Here is a 20704-nt window from a genome sequence, read left to right on the forward strand (position 1 = left end):
TAGTCCAGGAAGTAAGTGAGCCCAATGTCCATGACATCCAAGGGGCCAGTGAGGCTATTCAACGTTGAAGCTCTGGGCCCTAGTGGTAGGAGGAGGGACTACAGGCGGACCCGTGGATTCATGACCGGGAAACCCCGTGCAGCTGGGCTTTAACATTGAGCGCTCGGTTGCACTTCCGCATTTGACCACCAAAATTTGGTGGTCAAATGCGGAAGTAGACGTTCTGAGACGGTACTTCCGGCAGTCTTCCGGGTGCTTCAAAACGCCACTGAGCAACTTCCACTGACATGAATAGCTGGGGGGGCGGAGCTTCGCGCCAGTTCAGTCTCTATCCTTTTATATACTCTATGATGACATCAGAGACACTGGGCTCACTGCTGAAATCTAAAATATCTAAAACCATATATTACACACATAAAGACCCCCAGGAAAGTGTTCTAAAGCTTCTAAACGTCATTAACATGCAACATAACATTGCAAAAAGGGTGAGGTTTCCCTTTAACGGCCCAATACCCAATGAGTTTAGTGTTGGAACCCTCTATGATAATAATCATATCATATCTATCTGTAGACAAAGACAAATGGAGTGCACTAAAATACTACTCTTCAGAAAAGTATCTTTTTACCATTGTATGAATATTGCTATATTCAACCATATCTCAGACTGATACTGAAAAGTTAATGCATGGTTTTATTACTAGCAGGCCTGATGATTAATGTAGTGTTCTCCTGTCTGGTCTGCCTGTTGCATGAGCAATTCATGCTCCAGGCAGGTCTCCATTCATTGTCAATGGCATTTAATGTAGGTACAAGAATCTACACTATAGCTAAAAATACACAGGGAAGACATATTTGAATATTATAACCACACCTGGGGGTATATTAGAGTAATGTTAACTCCATAGACACATACAAAACGGAAAAAGTACAAAAATCACGGCACTCCCTCTTTAAGACACATGCACCTTCTTGCATTTATTTTACTTAGGTTTACTTATTATCGCAGTTCTTTTATTTTATTTACTTTTAATGAATTTGAATGATGATGATGTTATATACATTTTCAAAATTAGGGAGGGGCCTATGTACGCGACTGCGGCAACCACACTTTGCAATTTTTCCAAATTTCGACTTTTCTAGTTATTATTATTATTTATTCGTGTCTTTCCGTCCATTCAAGTATTCTTTTCTGTGAAGCACAATGAGTTGCCCTGCAAAAGACGGACACGTGACAAATTAATGATTAAATTAAGCAATAGGCCTATCTCACAGCCCCCTTTCCACGCCCACTTCCGGTAGATAGTGGTGTCATTTAACATTAGGCATTTACACTTTTTTTCTCTGGAGAATCTAAGTACATTTCCTAATGTTAAAATGTCAAAGACGGATAATAATATGAAGAAAACACAATGGTATAACAACTCAAATAAGTAGAATAAACCTTACCTTTACAAAACGGTAGTTTGTGGCTTGTGAAAATACCTCTTTTAACATGGAAGCCTATGGAACGCAAAAAAAATAACACCACTAGCTCCAAAAGGGGGCGTGGAAAGGGGGCGGGGAAATGCTGTGAGATAGGCCTATACATGAAGATCTTCCTGAGTGCAACCCTTTAATCTTCATACGGAATGTGCTACATAAATAAAGTTTGATCTGAAGGGCAAAGTGTTGTTGGTCATCATCATTATATGTATAGGCATCTTCATTCTACATTTCAGCAGTGAGCTGGAGACCAGTCTGCATGTACTGCATGTGGGTTATACTTGGTGCATTCATAAATGCTATTCACCCTGGCACTATTGCTTATGGGCTGCTACTGTCTGGGACGTACAGCTAGCTCATACATCATCATACACATGCAATCAGAGGCCTGCTTAGGCTAACTGCTGTAAATATTGAACTGTCAATTGATTGTATATTGCTCCACTATATTCATTATAGATTGAATATACGTATCACTGTAGCTGGCTGCCACTGTACATAGTATATCACATCATATCATATCCACTGTTGATAATGTATGTGTGAATGATACATACCGGTATATCTATGAATGGCTCATACATTAGGCTAACCCTGTTAATCCAAGTGCAGATGTCCAGGTCAGACCTGATTTTAAATTAGTGTTAACTTACTTTTTTGTAAGTGTTTGTGTAAACAGTGTTTGTGTAAACAGTAAACTCAAACATTGAAGAAGGTGAGGACGCAAATCGTCATTGGCCGACATGATGTAATTGGATGATGATGCGCCCCTCACTTTACACAGGTGATTTTTGTATCTCTCTACTCTTACAGGTTTCATGCCTACTGTGGAGCTGCTATGATAACACCTGAATTTCCCTCAGGATCAGGCCTGTGTACCAATAAATGTTATGTTTACATTTTGCAAACATGGCACAACATTATTGATTCCAGCGACAAACTGCACTACTGCAATTGGTCAGTATATAAAATAGAGTAGCACTAAAGGGAAGAAATATAAGTATAACCACACACAAGATTAGGATAGTGCAAGTATAATCTTCATCTTTGGAACTGCTTGCCATATCTGTCTGGGGACTGCAGAGCTCTTATAGGCCATAACTGACTGAATTGGCTGGATGGACATAGTGGACGTGTGCTGCTGCCAGCTAGACGGCTGTGAGAGTGGTCATGTCAGCAGTGAGTAATGGCATTATTACAACCATAAGAAATGCTTGTTATTAATCCCCCCTCTTGCTACAATACTGGGTGCCCTGGCCTATTTCACCCTGCCCTATTTCGCCTCTCATAGGAACCTGGGCTCTATTTACGGTGCATTCATATTAAACCCTCTAATGGAGGTAGTGATTAACTTTTTCTCTGCTATCTACGTTTATAATTGTAGCCATAGCCTAAGGTACTAAGGGTTCCATTTTCGCCGCCGCTGTTACCCGCGACGCGGCCCGCAAGTCATCCGCTGTCCGACCCGGGGGTTGGCAATGGCAATGGCATGTGGCATGGTGATTGGTTTCATTATCGTAATAGCCAAACCACACCTATGCATAATGTAACGGGTAGCGGTGGTGTTTTAGGGATTTAGACAGGTGAACAAAATAGCCACTTTAGTGCGGGAACGCCCCTCCCCCACTGCTAAATCCCCAAATAGTGTATTTAGAATGCTCAAACGAAAATAGAGCCCCATGATCTCTGGACCTTGGTCTAGAACTTTGTGCATTGGGCTATGTGCAATATGGTCAATAATATCTAATGTTTATTCCTTCCTACTCATATATCCTTACTTATGTATTTCTTTATTTAATGACTACTGCTCATATCTGCATTTACTATACTTTATTACTTTGCACTTTGGTGAGATGCGAAAATACTTTTCGCTGTACTGTACTGTACTTGTACTGTACATTGACAATGAATCTCATCTCATCTCATCTCATCTCATCTCATCTGAAGATGTGAGAACATGCAGGCTCAGCCAGATAACAGCCCCCTGTGGAGCTGTTCTGTTGCTGAGCTTCACAGTACTAATGCTGAATAGATGGGAGGATAAATGCCTGAAAAGGGTCTCCTGAAAAGACTGTCAGTGTAGCTGGTGATCACTCACAGAAATGCACACAGACTCAGCTGACACCCCATGAACCCTCTGGCTCGACCGCTTGGCTTTATTAGATTAGATTATTACAGATTCAGCAAGTTTGGGGTATTCCCTAAAAGACTGCTGTCTCCTAAAAGCATTCCTCCATCCACAGACCATTTGAGATCCTTTCTTCCATAAATGGGGTACTTATTACTTTGCTAGCTTGTGCATATAGGAACTGACCGAGAATAGAAAAAAAGGCATGTGCACATGCGTGTGCGCACGCACGCACACGCACGCTTGTCTCCACAGCGTTGGCTCTGCACCATATACTCACAATTAGCTCAGGAAATGTCTATCAATCAACCGTATTGATTGACATCTCGGCACAAACATAGGGACCTTCTCCTTAATGTAAATACATTCACTCACTCTGTCAGCCACCCACCCTCATACCTCCCTCCCCCCCTCCTTCACAGTGATTTAGGAGAACCAACATGACCTCCTCTATTGAAGTTACACTCGTGTTAAATAGTGATATACCTTTCTTTTCTCACTAAACGTCAGCCCAGTGACTGATCTGTGTTTTACAATGGCTGACTAAGACGGACTCTGGCTTGGACTGAAGGCTTGGAAATGAAAGGTGATTGATATGTGTAGTCTCTCGCTCCTTCGCTTTCTCTGTGTGTGTGTGTGTGTGTGTGTGTGTGTGTGTGTGTGTGTGTGTGTGTGTGTGTGTGTGTGTGTGTGTGTGTGTGTGTGTGTGTGTGTGTGTGTGTGTGTGTGTGTGTGTGTGTGTGTGTGTGTGTGTGTGTGTGTGTGTGTGTGTGTGTGCGTGCGTGCATTATACAGTATGCTTGCCAAGTTTTTGATTTAGGATTGAATGAGTGTGTAGACAATAAGTGCTCAGAAAGACAGAAGCCGATAAGGCATGATACACATATAATGTATTCTGGATAAGAGAGTGCTTGACAAACACCCGAGAGAAGTGCAGGCATGGTGGAAAATAGCCCCGGGACGGTACGCAAGGCAGTGGCAACTCCCAGTCAGTCACACACACATTGTCTAACCTCATTGGAGGGTGCCTGGTGGCTCAACCAGTTCACTTACCACATGATCCTTGTGAGTTGCAACATTCAACAAGGACTAGTACGCCCTTAAACAAGACCCCCAACAGCAGTGGAGCCGCTGATTGGTAATTAGATTGTGGTTGTACTGCTGGTAGAATGGGAGCATACTGTATGTATATTTGTGCCCGGGTGGCGCAGTGGTAAAGTCCCTGCCCACAACCGCAGAGGTTGCGGTTGCGGGTTATGAGGTACGTGTATCGATCGACGTGAGGGCGGAAGTGCGCTGGAAGTGCACCAGAAGTGCGGAAGGCAAGGCTACGCCATGCTGCCACTCATTATTGACTACTGGCCAATCAAAGCACGTCTTTGATTGGCTTGTCAGACCCCAACATCTGCTCTGTGAAGCACGCGGAAGCTTCTGTCTCTGCCAGACTGTTGCCTCTCGCAATAGTTGTATGGCAATGCGAGACTAGTGAAGCACCAACGGGAAAGCTTGCCCTCACTTGAGTACACACGCCCAAGAGCCGAAGGAGTCGTCTATACCTTTCTATGTCTATGAGTCAGGGGGCTCCTCGCTGGCAGGTGCACCAGTAGGATACAACAGCAGTAACAACACAGACATAACGACTACATTGGGAAGAAAAAGGGGTAAAAAACTAATTGGATACTCTAAATTGAAAGAAAAACAAGGGAAAAAGGGAGTGTATGTGTGTAACAATCTGCGACTACAGCTGCAGGCTGTCGTAAATGGGGATGTATCCCGATAGAAATGACAGAATGCAGACTGATTAAACAGGGGTTGCTGTAAATAACATTGATATATAGGTATGTGTCATGTCTGTCTGTCTGTGAGTCTGTCTGTCTCTCTCATACAGTAAACAGTAATTGTGTCTCCTTATTGTTATTGGGGTATGTATGTCCTACAGTACATTTGCAAATGCATAGAATTTGTCCTCTGCATTTACCCATCCAGAGTGTTAGGAGCAGTGTCTTCCATTAATACAGTACGGCAACCGGGGAGTAGTCAAGTTACGTTTCTTGCTCAGGGACACATAGACTGGGTGTCCCAGAGAGCGAGTATGTGTCCTTCCGATTCCCAGACGGCCTCACTAAAACTCAGCTACAGTCGATTCTACCTCAGCTGTCTGAACCATGTTAAGTTGTCTTGTGTCTCGTTCTGGGGGGGGGGGGCACTGTACACATGACAGAACTCATCTGCAAAGGTCAGGAAACCACGGAAGCTTATGAGCAGCCAAACGTAGAAAGTGATCTGGTAATTGTCAGCTAAATCAGCCATCAGAAAGGTCGCTTTGGAAATATGGGACAAATCCATTAGCCAAATTATGGACGTTCAAAATGGCACACAAGGCCATGTCACGCACGTCGCCCCAGCTGTGGGACTGAAGCGTCTTTTCTTCTACCCAGATGGACTGAAATGTCAAACAGCGTCTGATTCCATGCATTTATGAGCCCATTTATGATCATTTTCTGAACAGGTTGTTATGGTAGGATCAGGATGGAGGGATGTAGACATAATTGAAGATAATTTCACCAGCTGTAAAGTTGGTAGTCAGGGCGATCATGCCAGATCAGTACAAACATGAGGCTGCAAGTGCATGCCAATGACAGGATGGGTGTAATCAATGCCTAGTCTACTGTACACATAGCCCCAATACGTTCCCTCGGTCCCTACGCTCATTCTGTAGCTCCGAGATGAGGTCACATCCACGCCCGCTCCCACCGCGGTTCACAAACGGCGCATGGTTTCCAAAAGGAACGTTTGCTGAGCTACAGAATGAGTGTATAGGGACTGAGGGAACGTATTGGGGCTGAGCTACAGAATGAGCGTATAGGGACTGAGGGAACGTATTGGGGCTGAGCTACAGAATGAGTGTATAGGGACTGAGGGAACGTATTGGGGCTGAGCTACAGAATGAGCGTATAGGGACTGAGGGAACGTATTGGGGCTGAGCTACAGAATGAGCGTATAGGGACTGAGGGAACGTATTGGGGCTGAGCTACAGAATGAGTGTATAGGGACTGAGGGAACGTATTGGGGCTGAGCTACAGAATGAGTGTATAGGGACTGAGGGAACGTATTGGGGCTGAGCTACAGAATGAGCGTATAGGGACTGAGGGAACGTATTGGGGCTGAGCTACAGAATGAGTGTATAGGGACTGAGGGAACGTATTGGGGCTGAGCTACAGAATGAGCGTAGGGACTGAGGGAACGTATTGGGGCTGAGCTACAGAATGAGCGTAGGGACTGAGGGAACGTATATTGGGGCTGAGCTACAGAATGAGCGTAGGGACTGAGGGAACGTATTGGGGCTACTGTACACATTAACACATTGAAGGATTTTGTGTCTTAGTAAGCCTTATAACAGTGAAGTGACCCGTCGAGCCTGCCTGGCAAATGACATGGGGGGGGGGGGCAAAAGTGGGCAGTGACAATGAAAGGACTTTTAAGACCTTTTTAAAACCTCAAAAGGAAGACACGGTAAAGTAATCAACAAAATAAAAAAAACGGCCGGGTCAGACATTGGCCAATTGTGGCAAAGGAGAATGTCTGACCATATCACTTCCCTCATCTCCAGTGCCATGTGGTTGTTGGACCACTGCCCAGTGCCCAGCATAGGCAACATGCCAGGGATCATGATCGGATTTTCTTAACTGTATGCAGTCCACCTGTATGGTATCAGAAGATGTATTCGTTTATATGGATTGGATATTTGGATTTTCCTTTACCTCTCTCTGTAGTGTATGCACCTGCGCCACGAGCGAACTGCCTCCGCCTAGTGGTGCGCCTGAAAGTGTGATTTAATCACAATCTTTGTCAGCTGCGAAAATAAGTGGCCTGCGTAACTTATGAACCAGCTAATATGTAGACCTATCTGACCATAGTCGCCAGACATTGCTCGGTGTATAGTCGATAACTATATATATATTTTATATATGTATATATTTTTTTACTTCAAATCCAAAACTCAGTCCAAATTCCCCCTTCAGGGAGCGCGACCCGACTGTGACGCGCAGAGAGGGGACAGTCTTTCCGCTGCAGCTGCATCCAGTTGCTCTCTCTCCACTCCAAAAGCAAGCTGTGTCACGAGAGGAGGGGAGGAGAAAGAGCCGACATCCACGGGCACATTTGTTGCGGTCGTTAAAACGATTCTGCGAATTCAGCCCGTTGTTTTCCTCCTCTTCGCCGTAGTTTGTGTTTTATGTACGTCCCCCGGCCGGTTGCCTGCATTGCGTTTTGGTTGATTTAAGTAGGCTACAGCAGCGCTAGCGCACGGCTTGCCTTGTGGATATGTTCCCTGTCATTTCTCTCTTGGACTAAAACACACACAACACACTGGTTTGGTTTGGACATTCAACAACCAGGAAGGACCTCGACTGTGCTGTTTCCCCTCGCCTCTCCTCCACGAGAGTGAAACGGGGTTCTAGAAAACATGTCCTCGGCTGTCTGTCTTCGGGTCTGGAGCGCGGAAATACCTTGGTGTTAAACTTGTTGCCAGTGTCTTTACAGCCAAGGGATGAATAGAATCATATGGTTTGGAATTGGAGGATTCATTTTTAACCACAACCGTACGGAAAAAAGCGAGAGCTGAAGAGGATATTTGAACCGGATAAATCCGTATCTTTATGAAACTCAAATTGTCACTTTTATTTAGAGGTAAGCTGTCCTTCTATCATGCGCAATTCTATGGATAACGTTAGTTTACTGTTTTATTATTTTGCGCAAATATTCCTGATAGTCACATTTTTAGGATGATTTTGTGTTGTGCGCTCTTACTCTAGTAGTCTAGTTAGTAGGGTTTTGATTTATTAAAATGTGTTCGCAGTGGCAATAGAGCCTACATTCAATGCAAAAGTGTTGTTTTATGGCCATGTTTCGATGGTTGTTCAGATAAAAGTCAGCTAGATTTCTAGACCTCATATGGTTCATCTGTTGCAGATCGACTCCACTATAACGTGTGCGTGCGCGCGCGCTACTCTATACTAGCCCCAATATTTCAGATATTCCTCATAGCCTAATTTTAGGATGATTATTTTGTGTTATGTGCGCTCTTGCTGTAGTTAGTAGGGTTTTGATTTATTTCATTTTATTTATTTTAAATTGTTCGCAGTGGCAATAGAGGGATAGCCTGCATCCACTGCAATAGTGTTTTATGGATGGTTGTTCAGATAAAGTCAGCTGGATTTCTAAACATCATGGTTCATCTGTTGCAGATCGACTCCACTATTTAACACACTGTGTGTGTGTGTGTGTGTGTGTGTGTGTGTGTGTGTGTGTGTGTGTGTGTGTGTGTGTGTGTGTGTTTTTGCCGGTTCAGATGCCACCACGGCGCCCAGTTGTCCAGTGATATTCTAACCGAAGCGGAACTCAAGAGAGAGGACGCAGGCAGCGGCTCAGCATGGCAGGGGGAGTAGCATCGTGGCTACCGTTTGCCAGGGCGGCGGCGATAGGATGGATGCCGGTGGCGAGTGCGCCCATGCCAGTGCCCCCCAAGGACAGGAGGCGAACGCAGGACGGGCTCATCGTGCTCAATGTGAGCGGCACAAAGTTTCAGACGTGGCGGAACACTTTGGAGCGCTACCCGGACACCCTGCTGGGAAGCACCGAGCGCGACTTCTTTTTCCACGAGGAAACTAATGAGTACTTTTTCGACCGCGACCCCGACATATTCAGGCACGTCCTTAATTTTTACCGCACCGGCAAACTCCACTACCCGCGGCAGGAGTGCATCTCTGCGTACGACGAGGAGCTGGCGTTCTTCGGCATCATACCCGAGATCATCGGGGACTGCTGCTATGAAGAGTACAAAGACAGGCGACGGGAGAACCAGGAGCGGATCCAGGACGACGAGGAGAGCGAGCAGCAGAACGACATCGTGGACCCGGACATGTCATTCCGCGAGACCATGTGGCGGGCCTTCGAGAACCCCCACACCAGCACCATGGCCCTGGTCTTCTACTACGTCACCGGCTTCTTCATCGCCGTGTCGGTGATGGCCAACGTGGTGGAGACGGTGCCGTGTGGCACGGCGGTCAACCGGGTGAAGGAGGTGTCGTGCGGGGAGCGCTACGGACTGGCCTTCTTCTGCCTGGACACGGCCTGTGTCATGATCTTCACCGCGGAGTACCTGCTGCGCCTCATGGCCGCGCCGAGCCGCTACAGGTTCGTCAAGAGTGTGATGTCGGTCATCGACGTGGTGGCCATCATGCCGTACTACATCGGCCTGGTCATGACCGACAATGACCAGGTGAGCGGGGCCTTCGTCACCCTGCGGGTCTTCCGCGTCTTTCGGATTTTCAAGTTCTCGCGGCACTCGGCAGGCCTGCGGATCCTGGGGTACACGCTGAAGAGCTGCGCCTCGGAGCTGGGCTTCCTGCTCTTCTCCCTAACCATGGCCATCATCATCTTCGCCACCGTCATGTTCTATGCCGAGAAGGGTTCCTCGGCCAGCAAGTTCACCAGCATCCCAGCTGCCTTCTGGTACACCATTGTCACCATGACAACTCTGGGGTAGGTGCTGCTGACCCTATTTTGTGTGTGTGACTGTGTGTGTGTGTGTGTGTGTGTGTGTGTGTGTGTGTGTGTGTGTGCGTGCGTGGGCTTGTGCGTGCAGCCGTGCACAAGTACTTTCTGCTCTAATGGCTCAGCTGCAACCTCCATTCACATAAAACAACCTTGAAGGGGGGCTTAAAGCACTTCTGCCAGAAAAAAATGTCACTATTCACCATTATTTGTATGACCCTGTTTGGTTTCTTCTATTTTTCTGTGCATTGCTGCTCTTTCTTTCTTTCTTTCTTTCTTTCTTTCTTGACAAAATTTGCACGCACAGAGAAAGGTCTGCACAGACCACCTGTGGAGCTATTGTGCTCCTGAAGCTGCAATATAATCGTAGGCCTACTGCGCCTTTTTCAAAGCTGTATGCCGTCCGTCCACTGTGCAGAAACTTGCTCCCAATGGTGAACCAGGCTCTCTGTCCGTGGTGCTGAACAGAAACGTGAACTGTGAATAGAATACTTTGCTCCTCCGGACGGAACTGTCCAAGGTGCTGACTTGTTATGGCGATGAGCAGTGTGGTGTGTGTCCACAGTCACACAGGGATCATTCTCAGCCTTTTAGTTTCAAGGACCCCGTTTCCTATGAATTAGGCACGGTATAATCCTCATTCCTCAGTGTAAATGTAAGTACAAATGGAACCAAACGGACAAATTTACAAACCCATAAGGGCCCATTTGGGTTTCTAACTATCAATAATTCACCTATTCTTTCTAATTTGCACCCTAGATGATAATCGTGTGTGTGTGTGTGTGTGTGTGTGTGTGTGTGTGTGTGTGTGTGTGTGTGTGTGTGTGTGTGTGTGTGTGTGTGTGTGTGTGTGTGTGTGTGTGTGTGTGTGTGTGTGTGTGTGTGTGTTGTGCTCCCATTGGCCTGACCCTGACAGGTGTTAAGAGAAGCTAAATGACTCTTTGTGGTGGTGTGTAAACAAACAAGCACCTGGTCCTATTCAGTAGGACCCCCCCCCACACAAACACTGTAGCTTATCACACAATACCCAGTGAAACACATTGCAACACCACACAATGCTAATAACCCCAGGATATACACATGGAAAGCGTACATAGTGGCTGAGATATCAGAATAATAATGGTAGGGTTCAAATTACTTCTTGTGAATATATACACTACACTACAGTACACTTTGTTGTGTACGTTGTGCCAACAAAGTATTGTTGCACGTTGAATTGCCTTTGTGTATGAAATGTGCTGTCCAATTTAAAGGCCTTGCTTTGTGTCAAACTGGTACCTCAGACTTGAGCAATTTTACATGTGTTCTACATGCTTGTGTACATATTAACATGTTTTGGCATTTTGCCGTCACTCTTATAAGGGGCAACTTACATGTAAGCAAGCATCAATTATTAAATGACCAACTTTACAACCAATCAATAGCAAAAAAATACGCAGAGACAAAGGTTCTCAGTGAACCTTCCATTCCATTCCTCTCACTCATCTAACCTATAGGTCTACTATAGGTTTTTAAGACAGTGTGTCTCTGCAATGTAATCATCAAGCTTCACTGAGCCAGTTGCGTGACCAATGATGGAGGCTTTAATTCCAGCCCAGTTCCCCGCTGTACTGTCCTTCATCCTGTTAGCTCCATGCTTATCCAGACCCCCACTGTGCTTTTCATCCTAGCCTGGGTGAGCGAGGAATTGGGTGTGTAATGTATATGAGAGAGGCTGTGTGAGTGTGTGTGCCTGTTTGAGTACTGTGTCTGTTATACATTGCAGCCCTGTGATTTCACATTTGTGAGATCATGAACAAGGTCCATCCATGTTCCAGATTAACCCCCTTTGTCATGAGCCTCTGGCCCCTTAGCGGTCCTTCTAATTGACTCATTTGTGGATTTAGTCTAAGTGAGCGGGGCCAATTAAATCACTCTGCTTCAAATTGGCTCATTCACTGTCAAGACATGCAGTTGTCAGTGCTGAAGCCAGCAAGAAAAAGGGGGATTGGAGAACAACTAAGGATAACGGACTCAAAGAGGAACTTGTGACGTCAGGGAGGCTGGTGGGAGAATATTGTGATCTGTATTTATTTATGAAAAAATAAATTGTGCATTATAAAATCTCTCTGTAAAAATAACTTAGATCGACATTGTACATTACTGTGGAAACTAAGGAAAGGGTACCGTATATTGGCTGGACCCCTACAGCTTCACGTCTGATGACTGCTCAGGTGACTTTATTGAGCACACAAGGGGGAGCTGATGGGAGTTCAATGTCTTGCTGAGGGACACTTTGAACATACACACACTGCATGGGCGAGCCAAGGGTAGAACCGGTGACCTTCTTATTCCCCGCATGTGTATGCAGTGCAAATGGAGGTGAACACTATAGGGGCGTCTGGCCCAAGGGGGCAGGCAGACTTTCCAACGTTGAAGCTCTGGGTCCTAGTGGTAGGAGGAGGGACTACAGGCGGACCCGTGGATTCATGACCGGGAAACCCCGTGCAGCTGGGCTTTAACGTTGAGCGCTCAGTTGCCCTACGTCACTCAGGACCTCAAAGTTGAGGTCCTGGGAGGGACTTCCGGCAGTCTTCCGGGTGCTTCAAAACGCCACTGAGCAACTTCCACTGACATGAATAGCTGGGGGGGCGGAGCTTCGCGCCAGTTCAGTCTCTATTATATATATACTCTATGGTCTGGCCCCTTAGCCATGAACACTGCTACTTGTCAGCCCTAATGAGTATCCTTTCACTGTCACTGTAGAAGCATTCAGCAGTAACTTTTAGTACCTGCTGTCATTTGTACAGTAAGTGAGTGATTGGCTGGTCTTGGCTAACTGGGTGTAAAATGAAGTTTCTCTACGAGTAGTTTAATAGAATAAAGATGTTAACTCTGTGCTGGTTAAGTAAGTGACAAGACTGGAAAACAGATTAGCTCCCATGGAGAGAGAGTGTGTGTGTGTGTGTGTGTGTGTGTGTGTGTGTGTGTGTGTGTGTGTGTGTGTGTGTGTGTGTGTGTGTGTGTGTGTGTGTGTGTGTGTGTGTGTGTGTGTGTGTGTGTGTGTGTGTGTGTGTGTGTGTGTGTGTGTGTGTGTGTGTGTGTGTGTGTGTGTGTGTGTGTGTGTGTGGCACGCGTCATTTATGGGTCTGATAACCTAGTTTTGGTTTTGTGAATCTCGAGCTCTACGAGTTGCTATTCAGTGGCTACGACCCTGCAATTGAACCACAGCATGGATGGTGGCCAGAGAATCTCCTTATATTATTCTTGATCAATCTTGTAGATTGGCTATTTTTGGCATACAGATTTGGTGCAAAGGGACAAAAGTAGAAGGTCTAGTACACTGTGTGTGTGTGTGTGTGTGTGTGTGTGTGTGTGTGTGTGTGTGTGTGTGGTGCACGCACGCACGTGTCATTTATGGGTCTGATAACCTAGTTTTGGTTTTGTGAATCTCGAGTTACTGATCCTCCAGCAGTGCTAGAGAGAGGCCAGCCTTGCAGCAGACATTTATTATTTACTGGGTTGACCTCCCTGCTGCCGCTACATCCAACCTGGTAAAACAACCTAGTGAGTTACAGGGAGAGGGAGAGAGAGACTGAAACAGGAATGGAGAAGGGTCAGCAATTGAGGTCTCGACTCTCCATGCTTAAAGAGATGTCACAAGGCACAGTAACATCAGTAAATTAGAGTTGGTTTTAAGTCTGAGGAGTCTGGAAGCAAATGGACCCAAAAGGTGGACGACAGTGTCCACCTTTACTTTCACCTTTAAAGTCTGTTAATGGAAAACAGCTGACCACACACAGAAAAAAGGTGTGGTTCAAAGTTCAGGCCCCTTGGCTGCCCTGCTGAAGTGTCCTTGAGCAAGCACTGAATCGCTAATAAGCTCTACGAGTTGCTATTCAGTGGCTATGACCCTGCAATTGGACCACAGCATGGATGGTGGCCAGAGAATCTCCTTGTATTATTCTTGATCAATCTTGTAGATTGGCTATTTTTGGCATAGAGATTTGGTGCAAACAAAGGGACAAAAGTAGAAGGTCTAGTACAGAACTCTGGGGGAACCGGAGTGCAACCAACGCAGTGCATACAGCAAATACACCAATGAGTTGAGATAATTCCCCTTGATTATGACATAAGGGAACAAGACGGAGTCTAATAACAACGTGGCTTCCTTGTGTAATCTGCAGCTATGTCTAATGGTTTTTGAGATTGGCTGCAGACAGACACACACAATGTGGGGAACATACATACAGTACGAGAGTGAGAAATGAAAAGACTCTCTATACGGCTCACTCATATAGGTGCCATGCTATAGGTGCCATGCTCTAAAACATGAATTTGTTGATAGATGGAAAGAAGTCGACATCCCATAACGTTTTCCTGTTTCATCCCAGAAATGAGCACAATCATGGTGATGGGACCGGAGTAATTGACAAGAGGTTGTATGATGCTGTCTGTCTGTCACACACACCACACTTTGTAGAGTTATGTATATCACACATTCAGTTCTCTCATTCAGTCATCCATAGTTGCTGGCGTGTGATGACACAGTGGACGTTAAGTGGGGAGTTTAAACACGCTGTGATTTTAATGTGGAGAAATGTGACCCCAGTGTAATTACTGCCATGCTCCAGTACTCTGCCTAAAGGCCTTAGGTCGAATGAAATCAGCCTCATATAGTAGAATGTCAAACGGGCACACCTGTCCTATTGGATCCATATATGAGACTATCAATACTTAACTATGGGTCCGTGACATGTCCACCAAGACATTGTTTTATGTATGTTTTTTAAATTGTTTACAACGGAAGAGCTGCATTTTTGACTGTTTTGTGCTCGAGAGCTGATATATTTTCAACTCTGGGATTAGGAAGCATTTTTAGGTGAGCGCCTTGCATTTTAAGTGGGAAAGATTTTCCTTTGGTGGACACACAGCCAGCTGCCAAGACTGGGTGGAAACATACATGGACTCAGGGATTTATCATGTTGAGGAGATCTGGAATAATTATTCATTTAAGAGAACTCATAGTTTTAAATTAAAAGGAGGTTTTCTGAGATATGAACATGACTTCTGCAGCAGCTGAGGACGGAGACTCACTGATCTGTAACACCTGAAGTTTCCTGTTGCCATGTGTTGTTGTAAAATAACACAAGGGTGTTACTGTTATGAGTTATGAGTTGGATTGTTGGGTTCATGACCATGTAAGAAGCCATCTTCCATAGAGGCTGTTTGAGCCAACACCTCACCCTGAAGGCGTGTGTGTGGGTACCGGTAGTTAAGTCTTGTCAGTCTTGACATTAGTTGACTCAGGTTTGTGTTGTCTTATTGAGACATGCGAGTCTGGCTTTCCAGCACAATCATCAGTAGTTTTTTCTTCCACGTTTTGTAGAAAATTGATAGATTACCATGAGGAGGAAAAAATCGGGAGATACTTTGTCTGTGTTACACAGCCAACCTATGACTTCATGTTGTATATCACTTGGACAGTTCATTTAAGATCCGTACGCTCATGCCGCAGAGTTTTACGCTGTTTGGCAACAGTCAAATAGGGATATAATTTAGAGCACAAAAATTATGTGGCATCAGTAAAAGAGTCTTTCCTCCCATAACTCTGAAAACAACATTGTGCATCCTTACAGCCACAGTTTTAATCATAACTTCAGTAAGATTTTTATTTTTGAGTGGTGCAACCACTCCAAGGAACAGCAATGTCCCTATGTGACTATGTCCTAACCTATATGACTGTCCCGATGTTTAGAGTACCAGTAGGGGCAAAAGTGGCGCTGTTGTGCCAGAAACAGAGAGAGAGAGATAGTGTTGCACTGTTGCCTGCTAATTAGAGAGAGAGAGAGAGACCTTCTTTCAGGAGGTCTTTGGATGAGATCAATGAGAAAAGCGTGAATTAGTAATGATATCTAATCATGCGCTAACATGCTGGCACTCAGCCATGGAAACTGAAATGTAGTGATAGCAAGACAACAGGGCCTAAGAAATGCAAGCTGTGGCTATATGTGTCATGTGTGGGAAAATTGGAAATTATTGATGTGTTTGTGTGGGCGGGGGTTATTATTATGCAGAAGGGGTGCAGTTCAAGGGGTGTTTTCAGAACCGAGCAGGAACACAAATCGATCACAGATAAGCGAGCGCTGCCCCCGGTGCACAGTTGAAATTGAGACGCCTGCTGGTATTGCCGTTAAATGTATTGATTTTGCCGCATGCAAGCAATACCGGATGCAAATCACATGCTTGGTAGCTTTAAAGTGCCTGTGGTGTTATAGAGTTTCATCAAGTTCAGGGCTATTCTGGGAGTATTGTGCCCATCTGTTCATCTATGCACCCTCAACCCTGCTTAGCATCTCATTTCATGTCTTACTTATCCCTTCATCCCATGCTGTCTAACTTCTGTATCTTCTCTCTCTCTCTCTCTCTCTCTCTCTCTCTCTCTCTCTCTCTCTCTCTCTCTCTCTCTCTCTGTGTCTCACACGCATTCTTTCGCTTTTCCAACTCTGGAGAGACATAATGTTAAATCTGGTTTCAAAAGGTGCTAATGGAATGCAGTACTACATGGGTCAGGATCAGTACACAGTTCTCTCTCTCTGTATGTGCCGACTCGCTCACTATATCCTAGTTACCTTGTGCGGCTAATGTGATTATTTTAAATAGGAGCCTTGGAAAGCCACCTAGAGAGTCAGCTGAGTGGTGAAGATATGGCTTCTGTCTGTGTCTGTGTGAGGAGAGCAGAGATGAGCATTGAGAGACGCTTAGCGGAACGCTGCAGTTCAGAGTGATCAGCAACTCCAGTAGCAGAGCTGTTTCATTTGGAAATGCGAATGGTTATTGCCAAACTTTTAAAACTATTAAAAACAAAGAAGACACAGGGAGTCAAGCAGAAAATGAGATGCAATGAACAAGAGAGGGAGAGGAGAAAGAGAGAGGGGGGGGGGGGGGGGGGGAACAGAGGGGAATAGAGAGGAAAAGTTTGGAACCTTCCAGGGGATAGAGTGGAGGTTGATGAAGGGCACTGGAGCGACAGGGAGATTGAGTGAGAGAGCGAGAGATTCATTCTTGTGTCCGCCTGCCCCTTGTACTCCTTGTATGGTCTTTGGACTATTGATTAACCCGGCGCCATGGTCGAGACCTCGACTGGAGCGCCGGATCAGGCACCGGACCAGGTCTCTGCAACAGACTGAAGGGAAGCAGCAGGGATCAGGCACCGGACCAGGTCTCTGCAACAGACTGAAGGGAAGCAGCAGGCTGGAGACTGGCAGGGGATTTAATGGGACTCTACACAGTGAATCTCGAGTGTTCACTCGTACAAACGGACCCAAATGGATCCTCAACGGAAAACTTCTCTGGTTTCAACCTATAATCCCAAATGTTCTTCTGATGTGAGGAGATCAATAACAGTGTACCGCGCTCTGTGTTGCCAAAGGCAGTGAATAATTGTGCAACGTATGTGCTGTGCAGCGGCAGACAGCATACAGACTCCTGGCCTCGTTGCTGTATCTGTGTGCGAGAGGGAATGATCATCTGCGTGTCGCTGGCTAAAGTCCAGACTCATTCCTCATGGATGTCAAGGTGAATTTGGAGCAATGCCTAACTGGGGTGTTTTGTTGCCGTCTGCGTGTCTGCTTCCACTCAAATGGTGTGGAACAGAGGGAGCCGGTGCATTGTGCAAATGGTGCACGTCAAGCAAGACATGCAAGCACACATATGCATGCATGCTCACTGTATCTCTCTCACACACACACACACGCACGCATGCACGCACGCGCGCGCACACACACACACGGTTTACACCTTGCAGTAAATATTAAATAAGCTCAAACTGCAGAAGGCAGGCAAAGTGCACAACTCTTGGGAGACAATAGGCTATGGGAAACAAATGGAGATGAATGTTAGTATATCGGGTTTCCTGCACAATGTTAGTGGTATGGCGCTGCGCCATGCTTGAAATAAATCGCGCCATGCTAAGCTGAACCAAAAAAAAAGAAAGTGCCTCCCCAATGTCTCCCCAGTGGCTGCAGTTTCTCCCCAGTGCCTCCCCAGTGTCTCCCCAGTGTCTCCCCAGTGTCCCCCCGTGTGCCTCCCCAGTGTCCCCCTGAGTGCCTCCCCAGTGTCCCCCTGAGTGCCTCCCCAGTGTCTCCCCAGTGCCTCCCCAGTGTCCCCCTGAGTGTCTCCCCAGTGTCTCCCCAGTGTCTCCCCAGTGCCTCCCCAGTGCCTCCCCAGTGTCCCCCCCAGTGCCTCTCCATGCAGTGCAGATTAATAAATCTTAATTTATTAATCTAATGAATGAATGAATGAATGAATGAATGAATGAATGAATGAATTAATCAATTGAATTAATTAATTAATCCAAATTTTAGGTCCCCCCGTGCCCAGCTCCATGCCAAAGCTTTTTCCTGCAGGAAACACTAATGCATACACCAAATATCCGCCACTGGGTTGTGTCGTTTCCACAGAGGTCTTGAGATATTACTATCAAGACCATCATCATGCTGCATATATGCATTTGTTTGATCTTCTCCTTTTGGTAACTTAACAGCCTTATGCTTACTTTCTTATGAGAAATCACTGATGTCTTTGTTTGTAGCTGTATTAAGTTTTCACCACTGATAGAAAGTGTCTCAGAGACGTGACTTCATGCATTTTCTTTGCCTCCAGTCCCAGTAGGTAAACCGCTATTTAAAGAGAGGAAGCAATCAGAGAGGCGAGGGGGGTCAGCTTAGAGCTGTCTACTTCTCTGATGACTCTAATTCAGTTCCAGACCACCCCCCGCTTAGCCTCACAGGATTGATTGGATAAAGGGCTTTATTTTTGCCTGGAGCTTTGGTGTGTTTGCCACTTTGCCAGGAGAGGCTCTCTATACTGCTGCATTTGAGCACTTGTGGTCCAATGGGTCCTCTCTGGATTTCCCCTGTGAGTTAGGGAGTAAGTGCTTTATTTGAGTTCAGTCAAGACCTTATTTGAAATAAAAACGCTTCAGATCTGGCAATGTTGCTGGCTGAAAATGGCCGTAAAAGGCCTTCAAATGTAATACACAAAAGAAGAGGTGAGCTGATGGAAAAAGTGTAGGGGACAGCGATTTTATACATAATGTATACTTTGTCTGCTGCATGTACATTCTGTATATCCCAGTTGCTAATTTACTCTCCCATTTATATACTGTATAATGTATATTCCTGTTTTATGTATTTTCCTCTGGCTGCAACATAGTTATTCTATCTCAGCAACCCAGAGAAGATGCAATACCAATCCTAAATTGTCTTGTTTTTTTGGCAGACCTATACAATTATTTAGAACTTCCTACACATTGTAATGTACACACAGATACACAGTTTATCACTTTATTACTTTTTGCTTTATTACTTTTTGCTCTGTACAGTACAGTGTGACTGTACTGTACTGTACTGTACTTGTACAGTATGAGTGTGTGAAAAAATAAATCTTCTTGCATCTTGAATTAGAACTGAACTACTGGAGGGAAGGGAGGAGGTCAGGCACGCAGCCAAGAAAGGAAAAGATGAGTGGGCAGAAACGTAGAATGAAATGGCTCAGAGCCGCGGAATAGAATGAATGGAAATCAGTTAATGCTGATTTTAAAAATGATTCAATAATGACTAAAAGAAACATCTGAGAAGAATGTGAGATATAGAGTCAAAAAACTACCGAACCAGAAGCTTTATTATTATGTAGAACAGATGCATGATGAATGGGGAAACCATAGGGAGGTGGGGTCTCCTCAGTTCATCTAATTTAGGCCTGAGAGTGTAAAGATGGGTCCATTTTTACAGAGCTAAATTAACATTGCAGATTTTACTGCGTAGATGTTCTACCATTTGTGGATACAGAACATTAAATGGATTGTGACACCAAGCTGGAAAGCAGAGTGCATTCAGACATGCAAGAGTCAACTGCATGCAGCGCTTAATGGAGTCCCTAACGGAGTACAAAAGTGCACCAGATGTCTTGAGATTTTTATGGAAGCTTATAAAACAGGAATAGGGGAAAGATAAGACCAGTTCATTTGCATATCTAAATGCGAATGAGATTCGCAATACGATAAGGTTTGTTTTCTTTTCTTTTCGCTTAGCAGAGGTTGACAAATGGGCTGTAACTGAAACGCTAGCACACAAAAGCATAAACACCAGGATTCCTAATGTGTTTACGATGCACAAATATGATTTGATGTTGAATTCAATCAACCAGGCAACAGAAGAAAGACCACCATATTGTTCTATACACATGGGAATTACTTCATTGCACCCAACCCTCAGAATCTGAATCAGCTTTATTGTATTGTCGCATCACAGCTTTACAAGGTAAAAAGTGGATGAAATTACTTTTCGTGCATAGTTCCCATCGTATTGTTATTCCATAGAAAAAAAAGAAAAGGGAGAAGTAGGGGGATAAGGGGGAGGCAAGATCAGACAAGAAAACACTAAACAAAAATATCTACATAATTATATACATAGTACCTGAGATAAGATATGATATAAAGGGGCATGATCATAGCGACCAGAAGTATGTACCCTCTATGGTTAGCAGTACATTTCTACC

At 45.2% G+C, this 20704-nt stretch overlaps 1 protein-coding gene across 1 annotated transcript in view; it reads left to right on the forward strand.

The window, feature by feature from the left end:
* The first annotated feature begins 7669 nt into the window (after positions 1–7669).
* kcnd2 (potassium voltage-gated channel, Shal-related subfamily, member 2) overlaps positions 7670–20704 on the forward strand; it is a 144193-nt gene continuing 131158 nt past the window's right edge. Inside the window, exons 1-2 of the mRNA XM_079493794.1 lie at positions 7670–8299; positions 8961–10153. Of these exons, the coding sequence (XP_079349920.1) occupies positions 9042–10153 (1112 nt within the window). The 5' untranslated portion in view covers positions 7670–8299; positions 8961–9041. The remainder of the gene's footprint in view (positions 8300–8960; positions 10154–20704) is intronic.

The sequence above is a fragment of the Electrona antarctica genome (assembly GCF_951216825.1).
Source record: "Electrona antarctica genome assembly, chromosome: 23".
Taxonomy (NCBI): domain Eukaryota; kingdom Metazoa; phylum Chordata; class Actinopteri; order Myctophiformes; family Myctophidae; genus Electrona; species Electrona antarctica.